This window comes from Astyanax mexicanus, chromosome 9 (genome assembly GCF_023375975.1).
Source record: "Astyanax mexicanus isolate ESR-SI-001 chromosome 9, AstMex3_surface, whole genome shotgun sequence".
Classification (NCBI taxonomy): domain Eukaryota; kingdom Metazoa; phylum Chordata; class Actinopteri; order Characiformes; family Acestrorhamphidae; genus Astyanax; species Astyanax mexicanus.
Window position 1 is genome coordinate 29,684,406 of NC_064416.1, and position 15,684 is coordinate 29,700,089.

At 41.4% G+C, this 15,684-nt stretch overlaps 1 protein-coding gene across 1 annotated transcript in view; it reads left to right on the forward strand.

The window, feature by feature from the left end:
* The window catches only part of cdon (cell adhesion associated, oncogene regulated), a 55,115-nt gene extending 40,010 nt beyond the window's left edge, over positions 1-15,105 (forward strand). The window contains exons 12-20 of the mRNA XM_049483675.1: positions 334-555; positions 1,044-1,225; positions 4,495-4,600; positions 6,888-7,010; positions 8,402-8,593; positions 9,917-10,224; positions 10,488-10,567; positions 13,064-13,326; positions 14,290-15,105. Coding sequence (XP_049339632.1) covers positions 334-555; positions 1,044-1,225; positions 4,495-4,600; positions 6,888-7,010; positions 8,402-8,593; positions 9,917-10,224; positions 10,488-10,567; positions 13,064-13,326; positions 14,290-14,456 — 1,643 coding nt within the window. The 3' untranslated portion in view covers positions 14,457-15,105. The remainder of the gene's footprint in view (positions 1-333; positions 556-1,043; positions 1,226-4,494; positions 4,601-6,887; positions 7,011-8,401; positions 8,594-9,916; positions 10,225-10,487; positions 10,568-13,063; positions 13,327-14,289) is intronic.
* The last annotated feature ends 579 nt before the right edge of the window (positions 15,106-15,684 follow it).

Genomic DNA, 15,684 nt, shown 5'->3' on the forward strand with positions numbered 1-15,684 from the left:
CACAGCAGAATGTGTATAACAGATTCCCCTTAAATTTTCCCTCCTCTTATTTCTGTTTATTGATAAGGGGATAATCTACAGTTACAGTAGATACAGGAATCACCAGTATAATCTGTTGCACTCATACTGCTGCGTGACGCACATACATGCCAAGGGAAGTCAGATTTCAGAGCAAGACCCCACAGATCTTTTTCTTCTTCTATTGTTTAACGATAGCCGATAGCCTGCTTCAGCTTCAGCTTATGTGTAAAAGTGTTTCACACTGCAAACAAACCAGACCATGATTCAGTAGAACCAGACTGACTCCAACTTTCTTGTCTTGGACTGTAATAGATTCATCACGTTCTGCAGTTCCAGAAGCCCCGGATCGGCCCACCGTCTCGATGGGAACTGAGAGTTCTGTTTATGTCACATGGATCCCGCGCGCCAATGGTGGTTCTCCAATCACAGCGTTCCGTGTGGAATACAAAAAGGGGCGCAACGGTGACTGGGCCATCGCCGACGACAACATCTCTCCTCTCAAACTGTCAGTGGAAGTGCGCAACCTGGAGCCTGGTGAGGGTTTATTCTAGGGGTTCAATTAAATGGTGTGCTCTTACTGACATCTGCAGATTTCTATTTTGACAAAGTTTTATACTGAGCCAACCAAGGAGAAACACCCTACAAAACACATTCCCTGGAAAATGAAAGGTCTTGGGATTAACAGCTGCATTTGAAAGCTTTAAGTCGAAATGGATAAGCTTTTTACTGAAGGAATGGGTGCTAATTAGTTAATCGCTTAGAAGGTTGCTAGCTAGCCAGTCCCTGATTCTCTCCTCAAAATGGCGATGGGTGTATATTATGATGTTGTGTAAAACGGGCAATTGGGGGTAGGTTTATATAATATATAAGTGTATAGGGGAAGGGTGCTCTCCCACCACAGCTGTGATTGGTCAGTCAAACAGGGATGTTTTCTTTATTAGTGAGTTTTTGAGTTAGTACCTGCGGTGTTGTGTAGCCTTTTGCAATATTGCTCTCAAGCGTAGTCATGTTTCCATTCACAGGTACCACATACCGCTTCCGCGTCGTCGCCATGAACAATTACGGCGAGAGTCCCCACAGCGCCACCTCCAGGCCATACCACGTAGTACAGACCAGTACGCCCATCTCCAACCGGCCGGTGTCCGGCCCACACATATCATCCACAGACGCTGTCAGTGATACACAGATCATGGTGCGATGGACGGTGAGTACTGCAGCAACACAGACACACACACACTTACATCACACACTTACTGACAAGATATACTAAACACTATATGAACAAAAGTATTGGGACATCTGCTTGGTCACTGTTTCTTCTGAAATCAAGGGTATTAAAAAGAGTTTATCCTGCTTTTGTTGGAGTATCTGTCTCTACTGTGCAGAGAAGACTTTCTACTAGATTCTTATTTAGATAAAACACCATGCTAAAGGTGCTGCAAACCACAGTCTGAACCAAAAGACAGAAGACGTGGTCCAACCAGAATAAATGGTCTCGATCCGGATCAGCGGAACCATAGTCTGATTAGTTTTCACAGTGTGAATTCTTTTTTTTTTTGGACTGTCACTTTCAGACCAATCACAGGATCAGGAGGCAGGCTATCATCACCTATTAAACAATATAAAAATAAAAAGAAGTGGTGTTGCAAATACTTCGCGCAGCAGTATGGGTACATCTACTACTCTACTGTAACTGTAAATTAACCTTTATCTAAAAACACAAATAAAAGGAATATGTGACGCTTGTGCTGCTGAAATTTTTAATTCCATTAGGGACACATGTAGTGTCCCTAATGAATTGGCTGATCGTGGCTACAGACCACAGCTGCAGCATCAAAGAAATAAAAACTAAAAACTGGCCATGTCTGTGTCTATTTTACAGCGAGGTTCAATCGAATTCTTTGTGATAAGTCCAGCTGGAGCTTGACCTCCTTCATAGCTCTAAATAGAGATTCTGACAAAGATTAAAGTGAAACTTAATGTGAAGCAGCACAGTTTCGTGCATGTGTACAGACAGATAGATATATGGATCTGATTAAAATGATTGTGTCAACAGCCACAAAAAAATATCGTATTTGTTTAGAAATTCACTTTTACCTGCTTTGAGAACGTAGCCTATGATGGCTGTTATTTACAAACATTGAAAGAACCAACCACATCTCTCTCTCTCTCTCTCACTAGTCCATTTTACTAAAACACACCACTCATTTAAAGTTCTCCTCCCAGCCCACACTCTAAAAATAGGTCCCTCTCCCCACAGCCGTATCTGGACAGGGCCTCCTAATATGTTCTGCAAACGCAAATGCACACACACGCACACACACACACGCACACGCGTACTCACACTCTACACACTCACACATTATTTTATTTTTTTTGCTATTCTTGTGAGGACCTTTCATTCACGTAACGATCAGCAGTATGTCATTTCACTTTTTTAGATTATCTAAAGAACCAAGCTTTTTTTTTTTGTAAAAAAAAATATATATATATATATATATATAAAAACGTCCCCACAAACCGACAAACTATGACAGTACTTTGCATGTGAGGACATGGTCACATGGTCCTCAGATATAGCAAAACATGCACTCACACACACTCACACACTTGCTGCCTTATAGAACGGTTACACCGGGCTCAACCAATTAGAGACCTACTTTAGTAGCGTAAGCCGTGGGGGAACTTTTCAGGGGCTGATGGGAAATTGAATACCCCACCCCCTCAACCACACCAAGTCCCGTTTTAAAACCCACCCTGTAAGTGCATCTGGAAAAAAAGAACATGCATATGAATCCACATACACACACACACCCCACATACACACACACACACACACACACACACACACACCCACATACACACCCTCGAACACCGCACGTCCTGACGCTGAGTACACTGTGCTGAAGCGAGCGGGGGGAGGCAGGGGGGGGTGAAAACTAACAAAAATAAACCGTCTCTTTCCTCACCCGCCGCATGTCAGAGCTCACAGATGACATGCGAGGTTTTGGCGGTGGGGGCCGATGGGAAGTTAAGCTCGCTCTGTGTTTCAGTGTGAAATGTGAGTCTAATTGATGTGGCGAGGCCATTATGCGCAGCGCGCCGCACCTGGCTTACGCATTACTGTAACATACTCGAAAATAGAGTCAGATCCTCGTGTCGGGGTTTAATGGAGGAAGAGGTTTGAGGAGTTTTTAATCCAGTGGTTTCTACAGTCAAGCCAAGAGTAAAAGCACACTATAAGACTGTATGTAAACTTAGTTAATATTCATGAACATCAGTCAGAAACAGATGCTGTAAATACTGTATTAATTTACATTATATTATAGGAACATTAAGGAGTAGATTTTCTGTAGTCTCATACAACCCTTTCAGCAGAGCTTCATCCAGTATGCTCTTATTTGAGCTGCCCAATGCCGCTCTCCCAGTCCCATTTCCACACCCAGGGTGTCGGCTATAGAACACAACAGTAGCTATGGAAAGGTGCAAGCTGTTTTTTTTTTTTTGCTGAACAGGTCATCACTGAGCTTCAGTAAGGTTGCTAACCACAGCTGGGTAATTTACCATTACCATTAGTGTAGTAGAGACAGTCGTTTTGGACATTAACATATTAACATTCACTGATCAGCTACAGAGAAAGACTCATCATCGTTTGCCATTGTATGTCTATTTGGCAACCTGCGTCAGTATCGCATCTGGGGATGTGCGGATGGGGCATAAAGCTCTCTCCAGTGTTTGGAAATTGTCACTCCTGTAGCCATTTCACACTATCATTCGCATCCTTTAAATACATGTTACTACACTAGACAAATGTTTGATATTTTGATGTACCTAAATACAAAGAGTTCATAGGAGACACTAAGACATGCCAGATAATGTTTTCTGTAAGTCTTAGGCTACCTAAATATGTCTTTATTTTGAAGTGAAAATGTTAAGAGAATGTACGTCTTTCACCATATTTTAATTTAAATAAGATAAAATAAAAAACTGGATCTTTTAAAAGATAAAAAACGGGTCTTTTTAAATTATTTGTTAGTTATATTTCTATTCATTAATTCAATTTGGCCTAAGCACAAATGCCTCTTTTTATTAAGCCTAGATTAGCAGGTTAGCCACAGTGCTAACATCCAGACTCAGCCCTAGGTTAAAGCTGAGTTAAGATGCTAACAGACACAGCAACCAACTTTGCAGTATTAGAATGGGTTAGCTGTGATGCTAACAGCCAACCTTGGCAGGCTTGGATTGGGTTACCTACAATGATTTCAGAGCAAACAAATAATGAACAAGCAGGTGAACCAATACTGTTAAGGCTATTTTTGTACAGTATATAAAGTCTCTATATGTCTCTCTTTATCTGTATTTTCTTTTCTCTCTCTCTCTCTCTCTCTCTCTCTCTCTCTCTCTCTCTCTCTCTCTCTCTCTCTCTCTCTCTCTCTGTCTCTCTCTCTCTCTCTCTCTCTCTGTGTCCTGCAGTATACCCCCTCCAGTAACAACAACACCCCAATCCAGGGCTTCTACATCTACTACCGACCCACAGACAGCGACAACGACGGCGACTATAAGAAAGACATTGTAGAAGGTAAAAAAAGATCATATTGGCCATTTATATCATTATTCACATATTTACACAATAGGACGAATTATTGCTCAGCTGAAGCAATAACATGAAATGACCTGCTGAAGAAGAATCCAACTCAAGACTTAAGTTTCTGCTGATAACTGATTTCACATTAACAAATTTAATATAGCATGACCCGAACTGTCCATAGAGAATTGGGCCAAATGTGGTTTATCCTCAGCAGCCGGAGTTCTGGCTCATGTGGCTCTGCCTGATTTTTTATATCATACTCATCAAACAGGGATGATGGCAAATCCAGCTCTAATGTGAGCCAGAATCAGGAATATGCTGCTCATGAAATATTATTGCAATCTATGATACATTGAGGTTGAACTAAATAGACATGTCCTGTAAGGAATGAGGTTGCAGTGGTGGCTGAGGGGGTTGGTATGAGGTATGGTGGACCCATGTAGTGGGGATGTATTCCTGTGTGTGTAATGGATATCCTGTGTGTGAGGGGGCGGGGCAGAGGGAAGCTCATTCTGCTGATTGATGTGCAGTGAGTCTGGAGCGTGGCGTAATGAGCCGGGCTAAAATGTGTTTTTAATAAATGGCTGCTTCTTTAATGGGCCCGAACTGAAACCCGACACTCCGGACAACGAGAGGGGGCAAGGGGGGATGCGAGAGGGGGCCTGTACGGGCGAGAGGAATGTTAACAGTGATCCCCAAACCTCCCTCACTTTTTTTCTTTCCTGAGAGAGTTATGTCTCTCTCTCTTTCTGTTTCCTGTGGTTTAGTGTTTGGTAGTCTTCACCTTGCTGCTACTCAGAGAGGCAGAATGCTGAGTTGAGTCAAAATTGCTCAGTTAATATCGCTGTTCTTTCTTACAGTGTGTACTGTAAGCAGTGGGAATGCACAAAATTGGGCATTGTGATATTTTGTTGCTCTTTGATATATATATATATATATATATATATATATATATATATATATATATATATATATATATATATATATATATATATATATACATACATACATATATTAATATATGTATGTGTATATATATATATATATATATATATATATATATATATATATAGCAATTTTATGTATCTCTGGCTTCTTTTGGCGCATTTGATATGTAAGTCGTATGATTGTAAGAGTAAGTTACTATGCACTGCTCTAGAAACAATAAGAAATCACTTTAGTTTCTGAATCAGTGTCTCTGATTTTGCTATTCATAGGTAAATGTTTAATTAAAATGAACATTGTTGTTTTATTCTATAAACTACGGACAACATTTCTCCCAAATTACAAATAAAAATATTGTCATTTAGAACCTTTATTTGCAGAAAATGAGAAATAACAAAAAAAGTTGCAAAGCTTTCAGACCTCAAATAATGCAAAGAAAACAAGTTCATATTCATAAAGTTTTAAGAGTTCAAAAATCAATGTTTAGTGGAATAACCCTGGTTTTAATTCATGCATGTTGGCATGTTCTCCTCCACCAGTCTTACACACTGCTTTTGGATAACTTTTTTGCCACTCCTGTTGCAAAAATTCAAGTAGTTCAGCTTGGTTTGATGACTTGTGATCATCCATCTTCCTCTTGATTATATTCTAGAGGTTTTCAACTTGGTAAAAAAAAACAAAAAAAAACTCAAAGTTTCTAACCTAAATTTGCATATATCTTTCAACTTTACAGTGATGCGTAGTCCAGGACTAGGCTTATTCCATATCTGGGAAACCTAGAAAGGGTCATTAAAAGTTCTAAATGGTTTATTTTTGATTATAAGGTAAAGTTTGGGTACTTAAATGTCCTTAATATATGTAAATATGCATAGATATTGATATTTTTCCATTACCCATACAGAATGTATGACCCCATGTCCCGACAATGTATAAAACCAAATGTGAGCCCGTAAGCATGCGTGTGTGTGTGTGTGTGTGTGTGAGAGAGAGAGAGAGAGAGAGAGAGAGAGAGTGAGCTCACAGGGCTGCAGTGTGTTCTGAAGTCTGAGTGTGTGCAGTGCGGTGGGAATTACTGGACCCGGGCCAGAACAAACATTAAGCTGCCTTATAAGGAGCCCGTCTGGAGTAAAGCATGTGTCTGAGGCCTCGCGGGACAAGCGAGCGCGAGAGAGAGAGACATAGAGAGAGAGAGGGAGAGAGAGAGAGTTATAGAGAGACAGAGAGACAGAAAGAGAGGGCGAGAGAGTAAAGGGAACAACACATGCTTTCAGAGAGGTAGCCCCATGTAATTATGCCAAACTAACCCCGCCCCCTCCCTCTCCCCTTCCTGTAGGAGACAAGCACTGGCACATGATTGGTCAGCTCCAGTCGGAGACGTCATACGACATCAAGATGCAGTGCTTCAACAACGCGGGCGAGAGCGACTACAGTAACGTGATGATCTGCGAAACCAAAGGTGAGAGAGGGAGAGCGAGCGGGCGAGAGACACTGAGACTGCACTGTTGCGGGAACGCTATACTTAAAGTGAAGACAGGAGGCTGTAAAAGTCAGCGCTGTAATTACAGACCCCAACCCAGCGCTGGTTTTATTACAGTCCGACACAATAGCTCACTTTGTGCCGCTTTGCCTTTAGCTCAGGTACTAATGACTGCTATTAATGCGGACCTGCTGAAATCAAAACAGAGCCTCAGAGCACAGCCGGCGCAACAGATGTCTTCTTTACTAAGTTTTGTTTGTTTATGTTTACTGCATTTACTCCCTGAAAGCCTGATAATCCAAACCATCCAAAAAGGTGTGGGTTCAGATGATCTGCACCACTTCTGAGTCCAGCTCTTTTGGTCCTGTGGTTCACAACACCTTTTGCACAAGTGTTTTGTATAGTATATAATATATACTATACTAATCCTTAGTCCATATCCCATCACTAGTAATGCTCCCAACATGACTAGTGAAGACTAACGCATGCCTCCTCCAATACATGTGAGTGGGTAGCATCACAACACACTTAGAGGAAAGTACCGGATACCCAGATCCGATACATCAGCTAACAGACACCTGTGCTGACCAACATCACAGTGGGAGTGATGTGGAGAGAGAGTGCCACCTACCTTCATGGCTAACTGTACTCTCTCAGACTCTGGCTGGAGAAGCAGCATGATTCGGGATTTAAACCAGTAATTGTGGCAGCGCCTCAGTCTACTGGACCAACCGGCACCCATAAAATAACTATTATTATTACTAGTAGTATTAGTAGTAGTAGTAGTATCAGTAGTAACAATATTATAATTATTAAAATGGCTCTGAGTCGCAGAGGATCATTGGTTTGAGTCCCAGGTCATGTTACCTTTGCATCAGCAGCTGGAGTCCGAGAGGGTACAGTAGGCCATCCTCTCTCTGGGTGGGTACAGAATTACTCTCATTGTGATGGTGGTCAGCACAGGCCTCTGTTAGCTGATGTATCAAACCTGGGTTCCGGCGCTTTCCTCCAAGTGTGCTGTGATGCAGCCTAGTGATGTTGCATTGGTGGCCTTTGGAAAAGAGGCGGAGTCTGACTTCACATGTATTAGAGGAGGCTTGTGCTTGCCCTTATGCTCCTAGTGTTGCAAATTAGAAATAACGATTAAAGATTTAACTTTTATTAATTCATAGTTTTCACTTAGGTTTTTTTTTTTTTTTTGTACATTTTTTCTGACCATATAAAAGCTCAGTTACATGAAAGCACTAATAATAAGGGCAGAACAGAGCTTAAGGTCCATCCATGTCCATGTGTTTGTGACATGACACATTTAATTTATTAGCATTTCTGACCATATTTAATAACACCCCTCCTGCTTCTCTCCTTCGCAGTTCGTCAGCATGCAGCCGCTCCCAGCCAGCGCACCCTGACCCCGCCCGACTCGTACTCTCCGGAGTCGCCCACTTCTGCCAGTATGGTGCTGTATCTGACAGTGGGCTGTGTGCTGGGTGCCATGGTGCTCATCCTGCTCTTCTTCATCATCATGTGTCTGTGGAGGAACCGGCAGCAGCAGAACATGCACAGTGAGTCCAGATCCTGTACGGTCCTGCGGAGAGATCCGCTGCCGGGTTTTAGCCGAGTCTAGCAGCGGGCAGAACTCAGCCACTGGCTCTTTGAAGCTCTCTCTCTCTCTTGTCCCCGCCCCCTCTATCTCTCTCTCTCTCTCTCTCTGTCTCTCTCTCTCTCTTTCTCAGTCTGTGAATGGGGTTGAGTAACAGAGTAAACACTGCGGGCTGTCTGTGTGTGTGTGTGTGTAAAAGTAGTAGCCCACATGTTCCACTCACAGAAATAGTTCTACACTGAATCTGTGTGGTGTGTTCGGTTCTGCTGGGTTCTGTTACAGATGGGTTTAGCCACAGCCGGCAAGTTTGTAAACAAGTTATGTGTTGGTTTATTTCTATCTCTCACTTTCCCTTTCTCTCTCCCTCTTCTATGTCTCTTTGTCTTTCTTTCTCTATTACTCTATTACTATTACTTTCTCTATCTCTTTCTCTATCTCTCTCTCTCTCTATCTATTTCTCCTATTTATCTCTCTCAATCAGTACAGTTCAAAGCATTGCAATCATATACTACATACGAATATGTAGAAAAAAAAACAAATGGAACAAGATAAAACCTCATTTGGGAAGCTTTTAAGAAAGAAGTGTCCAAAAATGAGCTTTTATCTTGTCCCATGAGTAAATACAATAAAGAAAAAGTTAATTTTAATTACTAGGGTTATGCTGAGCCTTGCTTTTGCCCACTCAGCATCAAAATAAGAGATACGGAGTCTCATATGGGATCATACAGGAGAGAAGTTTATGGTAACTGGGTTTATGGTAAAACCAGCTGCAGTACTTGCATACTGTTCTGTATTTTACTGCATATGATAAATCATACATCATCTATAATTCAACAAGTAAAACTTTGACCTTCTTTACAAGATGTTTGCTTGCAAAATCTTTTAAAATTCAGTGAGTTTCAATCATATATTTTAACTTTGAAATAAAAATATATATATTGTTAAATGCCTCGTCTTTTACTCATGAACCTGATATTGTGTCTTGTCTTGTCTCGTGAGATGAGTGTCTTGTCACACCCTTATTGTTATTAAAACTATCTAATATGTATACCTAATATATCTTATTCACGTGTTAATAAAATATAAATAAAAGCCATATATGCCTAATATAACATCCAGTTTCTCCGGGCTCTAAACCCATCTATGTCTTCTTCTAACTCTTCTTCAAAATATATATATATTTTTTACTTCATATTTTGGGCACTGTAGAAGAAAGTGCACCACTGTCTCGACGTCACCTGTCCAGTAATAACAACCCACCCTCTCTCTCTCTCTTCTGCCCCAGAGTACGACCCCACTGGCTACTTGTACCCTCCCAGTGAGATGAATGGCCACGTTCTGGACTATTCCACTCTTCAGGGCTCCGGTCGAGTAAACGGCGGCGTTCACTCCGGCTGCGGTCACGGTGGACACGTCATGCCCCAGGGTTGCCACCACTTCCACCACAAACTCCCCAACGGCATGACTCTGCTGAACGGCTCCGGCCCACTTTACCCTGCCGGACATCCACACAGCCACGACACCCCCCTGCCTCACAGTACAGAGGACTACGAGCACCCCCACCCTCACCCTCACTCCCACCACTTACATAACGTGAGTCTAATTACTGTTCAGATTATAATTTTTATTCATCATATGTTTTGTGAATAATAATATCTAGACCATCATCTTTATGATATTTATAAGATATCTATAAGTTTATGAAGTGCTCATTTAATCACATACAGTATGTGTAGATATGTAGTGTAATTGCAGTGAGATGATTATGTAATAATTGTAAAAGGTCTAGTCTAACATGTGGTTAGACTGGAATATTAACCCTGTTCTTGCTGGTTTCTCTGGCTTTGCCGTGGCAGGGGGGAGGAATGTATACGGCTCTGCCGCAGACGGACTCCTGCGACTGCATGAACTGCCAGAACTTCTGCAACAACAACAGGTGAGATTCAAAAAACTCTGATCAGCTGAACCATAGTCCGTTTTATTTTTTGTTGCAGTGAAAAAACTATTTTAAACAATTATCAGGCAAATTACAGGAAATTAAGGAAGGCATTCTAAAAGAGCTTCTATAAGTCCTGTCACAATAATTATGCCTACAACATATAAACATAAAATCATACATTTTTGCTGACCTCAACATTGCACATTACTGCAAATTAAATTCCAGTTTTAGCGTTTTTTTTTTTTTTTTTAATTATTAAAAGTTCATTGCTCTTTAAATCCTGGTCATGCAGCATGCCATCAGCTGCCAGAGCCCAGAGAGTGCACAATTGGCCTTGCTCTCTCTGGGTGGATAGATGGCGCTCTTCTCCTCATCACTCCTAGGGTGATGGCAATCAGCACAAGGCGTCTGTGAGCTGATATATCGGAACCGAGTCGCTGCACTTTCTTCTGAGCGTGCTGTGATGCTACTCAGTAATGCTGCATCAGCAGCAGTTCAAAAAGAGGCGGTGGCTGACTTGACATGTATCAGAGGAGGCATGTGCTAGTCTTCACCCTCCTGGTGTTATGGCATAACTAGTGATGGAGGATATACAACTGAGAAGCAGCTGAATACGTGTGATATTCGGCCTAGCTAAATTGGGAGAAAATAAGAAATATAGAAATATATAATTTATGAAAAAAAGGATAGAACAAAAGTGCTTTATTCCAATTTGATGCTGTTATATTATTTTTATATACCGTTGATTAAATATTCTTAAAATTATAATAATATCATGTATGACAATTATTACTTTATTACACAGTATTGTCAGATTCAGGCAGGGAAAAAGACAGGCTTAAATACAATAAAAGAGCTTTATTAAACAAGGGTGATCCAAAATTATAGTCACAAAACAAACACAAAGGCAGAGAACATACTAAGAATGGTGAGACAGTCCAGGTCAGTAACACGGTAAGGCCATGTAAAAAAAAGACAAGAGAAGACAAAAATGGGTCAAACACAGAATAAACAATACACAGATAAAATATGCGCTTTGTGTAGACAGATGGAACCATATCTAATACTCAGCCGGAAGTGAGTAAAGTGCACAGGTTATACATAGTGAGGGGAATAGGTGAAATCAATACTCAGGTAATTGTGGTCTGGGAGGTGTCACGTGATCAGTAATGTTGGGCAGTGAATGGGTGATGTATGTGTGTGGTGCATTCTGGGCAATGGAGTCCAGAGCTGGGAGACAACAGGAAGACACAGGTGTAGAAGGAAAGGGATCACCTTCATATATTATGCAGAGATGCATTTTATATGATGCAAATTATCTTTATACATTTTTGAAAAATAAAAGCAAAGACACACACACACACACACTCTGCAGCATGTGTCCGTCATTGAGAGTTGTTTATGTATTGGAGTGTCCGACACTAACAGTTTATTGGGAGAGCAGCCAGAGCAGATCTCTTAATGAGAGGAGTGTTTACATCCCGCAGGCCCGGGGGGGCAGTGTGTGTGTGTTGAGGGGGGAGTGGTGGTGGATGTAGGGGGATGAACGGAACTGATACGAGTGAAAGTCGTTCAGCTTGCTTTGTTTATTGTGTGTGTATGTGTGTGAATTTATATCTGGATGATTTGTTTGTTTTTGGGAGCGCACAAGTGTGTCGGCAAGACGGCAGCTGCAGCTCTGTCGTACGACTCAGCGGAGATGAACCCGCCTGTGCTCTGATAAAAAGCCCACAGGGGCCAATCGGACCGGGCCTGGCAGGATTAGAGCACTGATCTCTGATTGCACAGACATCATTCACACGCCACATTAATTTACATCAAAAACAAACCAGTTTATTTCAGTGAGAGAGAGGAATAGGACTGTATTGTAGTAATACTACTGATAATAACTTGTATAGACTTATCGTACGATATATATTATGGCCATAACCTTAACCTACTTAAAATCTTAGAATTTTCCCAAAAATCAACAGTGCACCTTATAATACAGTGTGTCTTATGTATGAATTCTACCAGTCAGGCTGTAAGGAGCCACATTTTGCTGAAGTACAGCGTTATAAAGGAGTTTCAGTGAAGTTTCTCCAGCACCAAGGCTGGAGCATTATTAGCATTAGCCGCTAAGTGCAATCCTAGCTTTTTCGTTGTTTAGAGATGAGTGTATTGGACTGTAGTCTGCATGTTTACCATGTTTAATCAAGCTACATAGGAGGAATTGCTAGCTGATATCACTCTGGCTTACTGGAACACTCGGGATTCCTCAGTGTAGCATTTACTAGCGCTAGGTGCTGCTAAATGCGTCTAGCGCTGAATCTCTAAGTGGGTTGACGTTTTTTTTTTTTGTGATGAGAGTATCTGGGTTCTGACCCCCAAGGTGTCTGTTATTCATACAAGTGTATTTGGAGAAAGTTTTATACTGTTTGGTAAAAGTGCCCCCACCCCTCCCCCAATACTGTCTGATCTGAGTATGTGTGTATGTGTGTGTTTCATCACCAGGTGCTACAAGAAAGCCAACGGTAATTTCTCCGGCACTCTCCCGCTAATGCACCACATGGCACCGTGCCAGCTCGACGGTCTGGAGATGGTACCGCTGAACCACGGCTCTCCTCGGTGCCGTGGCGAGGACAGCCCGCAGCTTCGCGGGAACAGTGATCAGGAGGTGTGTGATGATCCGGGGGAGCACACGGTGCTGGCCCACATCCACCACCAATCCCGCGTGTCGGTGGACGTGGAGGTGGAGCCAGTCGTAGAGCAGAGAGGTGAGTCAGGAGTCCAGAACCTTCAGTCAGATTTAGAAGTAATAATCATACTGTGTGTAGTCTTGTATCTATTTCTCTGCATACTTTATTATTACAGTATTATGCTCCTTTTACCCTGATCATCAGTTGTCAGGACCCCACTGGGCAGTGCTGCTGGAGCTTTATTAGACACTCCTACCTACAGTAGCTGCTCCACCTTGTTAAAATATTCTCAGTCTATCAGTGACACCGAGGTGTTTAAAAACTCCAGCAGCACTGCTGTATCTGAAAAGAAGGACCCACCACCCAAATAATAATAGCAGCTCTGTGGTGGTCTATCCAAAAATAAATTATTCAGAGAAACAGATACAGACTAGAGACTACAGACGTTCATTGCTATCTTGGCAATGCAGGTGCACCACTCAATGTGCTCAATGCGCAAACACGGCTTTTTTATCAACAATAAACAAAATACAATACAAAAATGAAATGACATTGCTGTTCCCGTAAATGGTCTGCTTGTGCACCTTCAAAGCTTGAATAATCAGGTCAGTGTCCATTGCTGAGAATCACAGAAGTGCTGCACCATTAAAATAGCAATCTACTAATAAAGTCAGAGCGCACCTGGCTCTTAAAGGGAGTGGCAAGTGACAGGCTGATTGTTTATTTTTTACGTTACGCTCAAAACACACCTTTAATTAATTAAGAGAAATAGTATATTCCTTTGCATGTTTCGAGTCACACACATGGTGTACTTTTCCCGTCGTTGTGATAGCAAAAGCACACTGACATGCCCTAAATTAGCTGCACAGTTGACCATTCGCATATAGATCGCTAAAATAAGGCCCTTGATTATTTTTTTTTAACCTCAATATTACCCCAAACTGGCCCTTTCACAACTTTTTTGGAATGTGTTTGCAGGCCTGCTCTAACCTTTTTTTAAAACTATTATTTATTCTGTTTTTCCCTTGTGCCTGTGTTCAGATCTGACAGAACCCGAAGAGCCAGAGCAGTTTGAGGATCTGGATGGGCCGGTGGTGTGCTGGGAGTCGCTGGGACTTCCTGATCTGGACTGTAAAGAGAAACCAGCCTGGATCTCCACGCCCAGCCTGTCTGGAGACCTCATCCAGCCCACAGCGCAGAAAATCTGAACACACACACACACACTTATATACACACAAACACACACACACATACCCACATCTTTGCACGTATACACACACCAAACATACACACACACATGAACTGGGAATGGAGTGTGTGGAATGTGTATGAGACCAGTAGCCGGCCAGCGCTGATCAGAGACTGTGGTTAATCTGAAGGACAGTAAACTGACTGACCCGGGCTGACCGGGCTGGACGAGGTGATGTGGACGAGCGAGGAAGAGAGAGAGAGAGAGACAGAGTGAGAGATGGATGTAGAAAAAGAAAGGACTGAATGATAAAAGAGCATGTTAAAAAAAGAAAAGACCCATAGGGACGGATTCTGGAGGATCTGAAGCAGAATCCGCTCCGGCTGTGGATCATGGACTTTTGGTCGGGGGGGGGTAAAGAAACTCTTTAGATGACTTATTTATTTTTTGTAGTAGTTAAATATTATTTCATATGAATGTATCTGTTTTAAGAAAAAAAGGTTCGTCTTTTATATTATTTATGCTTTTTTGATGAGATACTTTTTATTTTTTTGTTGTTTTCTTTTGTCTGTGTTTTTATTTTTTTGTCTCCTGTGTTCCACACAGTGTGGAGTTTAGCCATTGTATTTGTAAAGTTGTGTAATAATATAAAGAGAAGATATGGATGAGTCATGACTTTGTTTGATGTTTATTAAAAAATATATATATTTAATTGTTGAATCTCCATTCAGAGATCTTTGTAGTCAGTATAGTCCAAGACTAGGCTTAAATTCAGGTCTGAAAAACAAATATTTAAATCCAGATTAAGCAGGTTAAACACAGACTGGGAATATCACATTAGGGCTGTAAGATAAATTATATATTCTGCATGAAATAGCTAGAATATACAGCACTGAAGTAATTACGTTTCTAAATCAGTTTCTCTGATTTTGCTTTTTATAGGCACGTTTCAACAGACAGCGTTTCTCCCAAATTCCAAATAAAAATATTGTCATTTAAAGCATTTATTTGCAGAAAATGAGAAATGGCTGAAATAACAAAAAAGATGCAGAGCTTTCAGACCTCAAATCATGCAAAGAAAAAAAGTTCATATACATAAAGTTTTAAAAGTTCAAAAATTAATATTTGGTGGAATAACCCTGGTTTTTGATCACAGTTTTCATGCATCTTGGCATGTTCTCCTCCAGCAGTCTTACACACTGCTTTTGGATAACTTTGTCACTCCTGGTGTAAAAATTCAAGCAGTT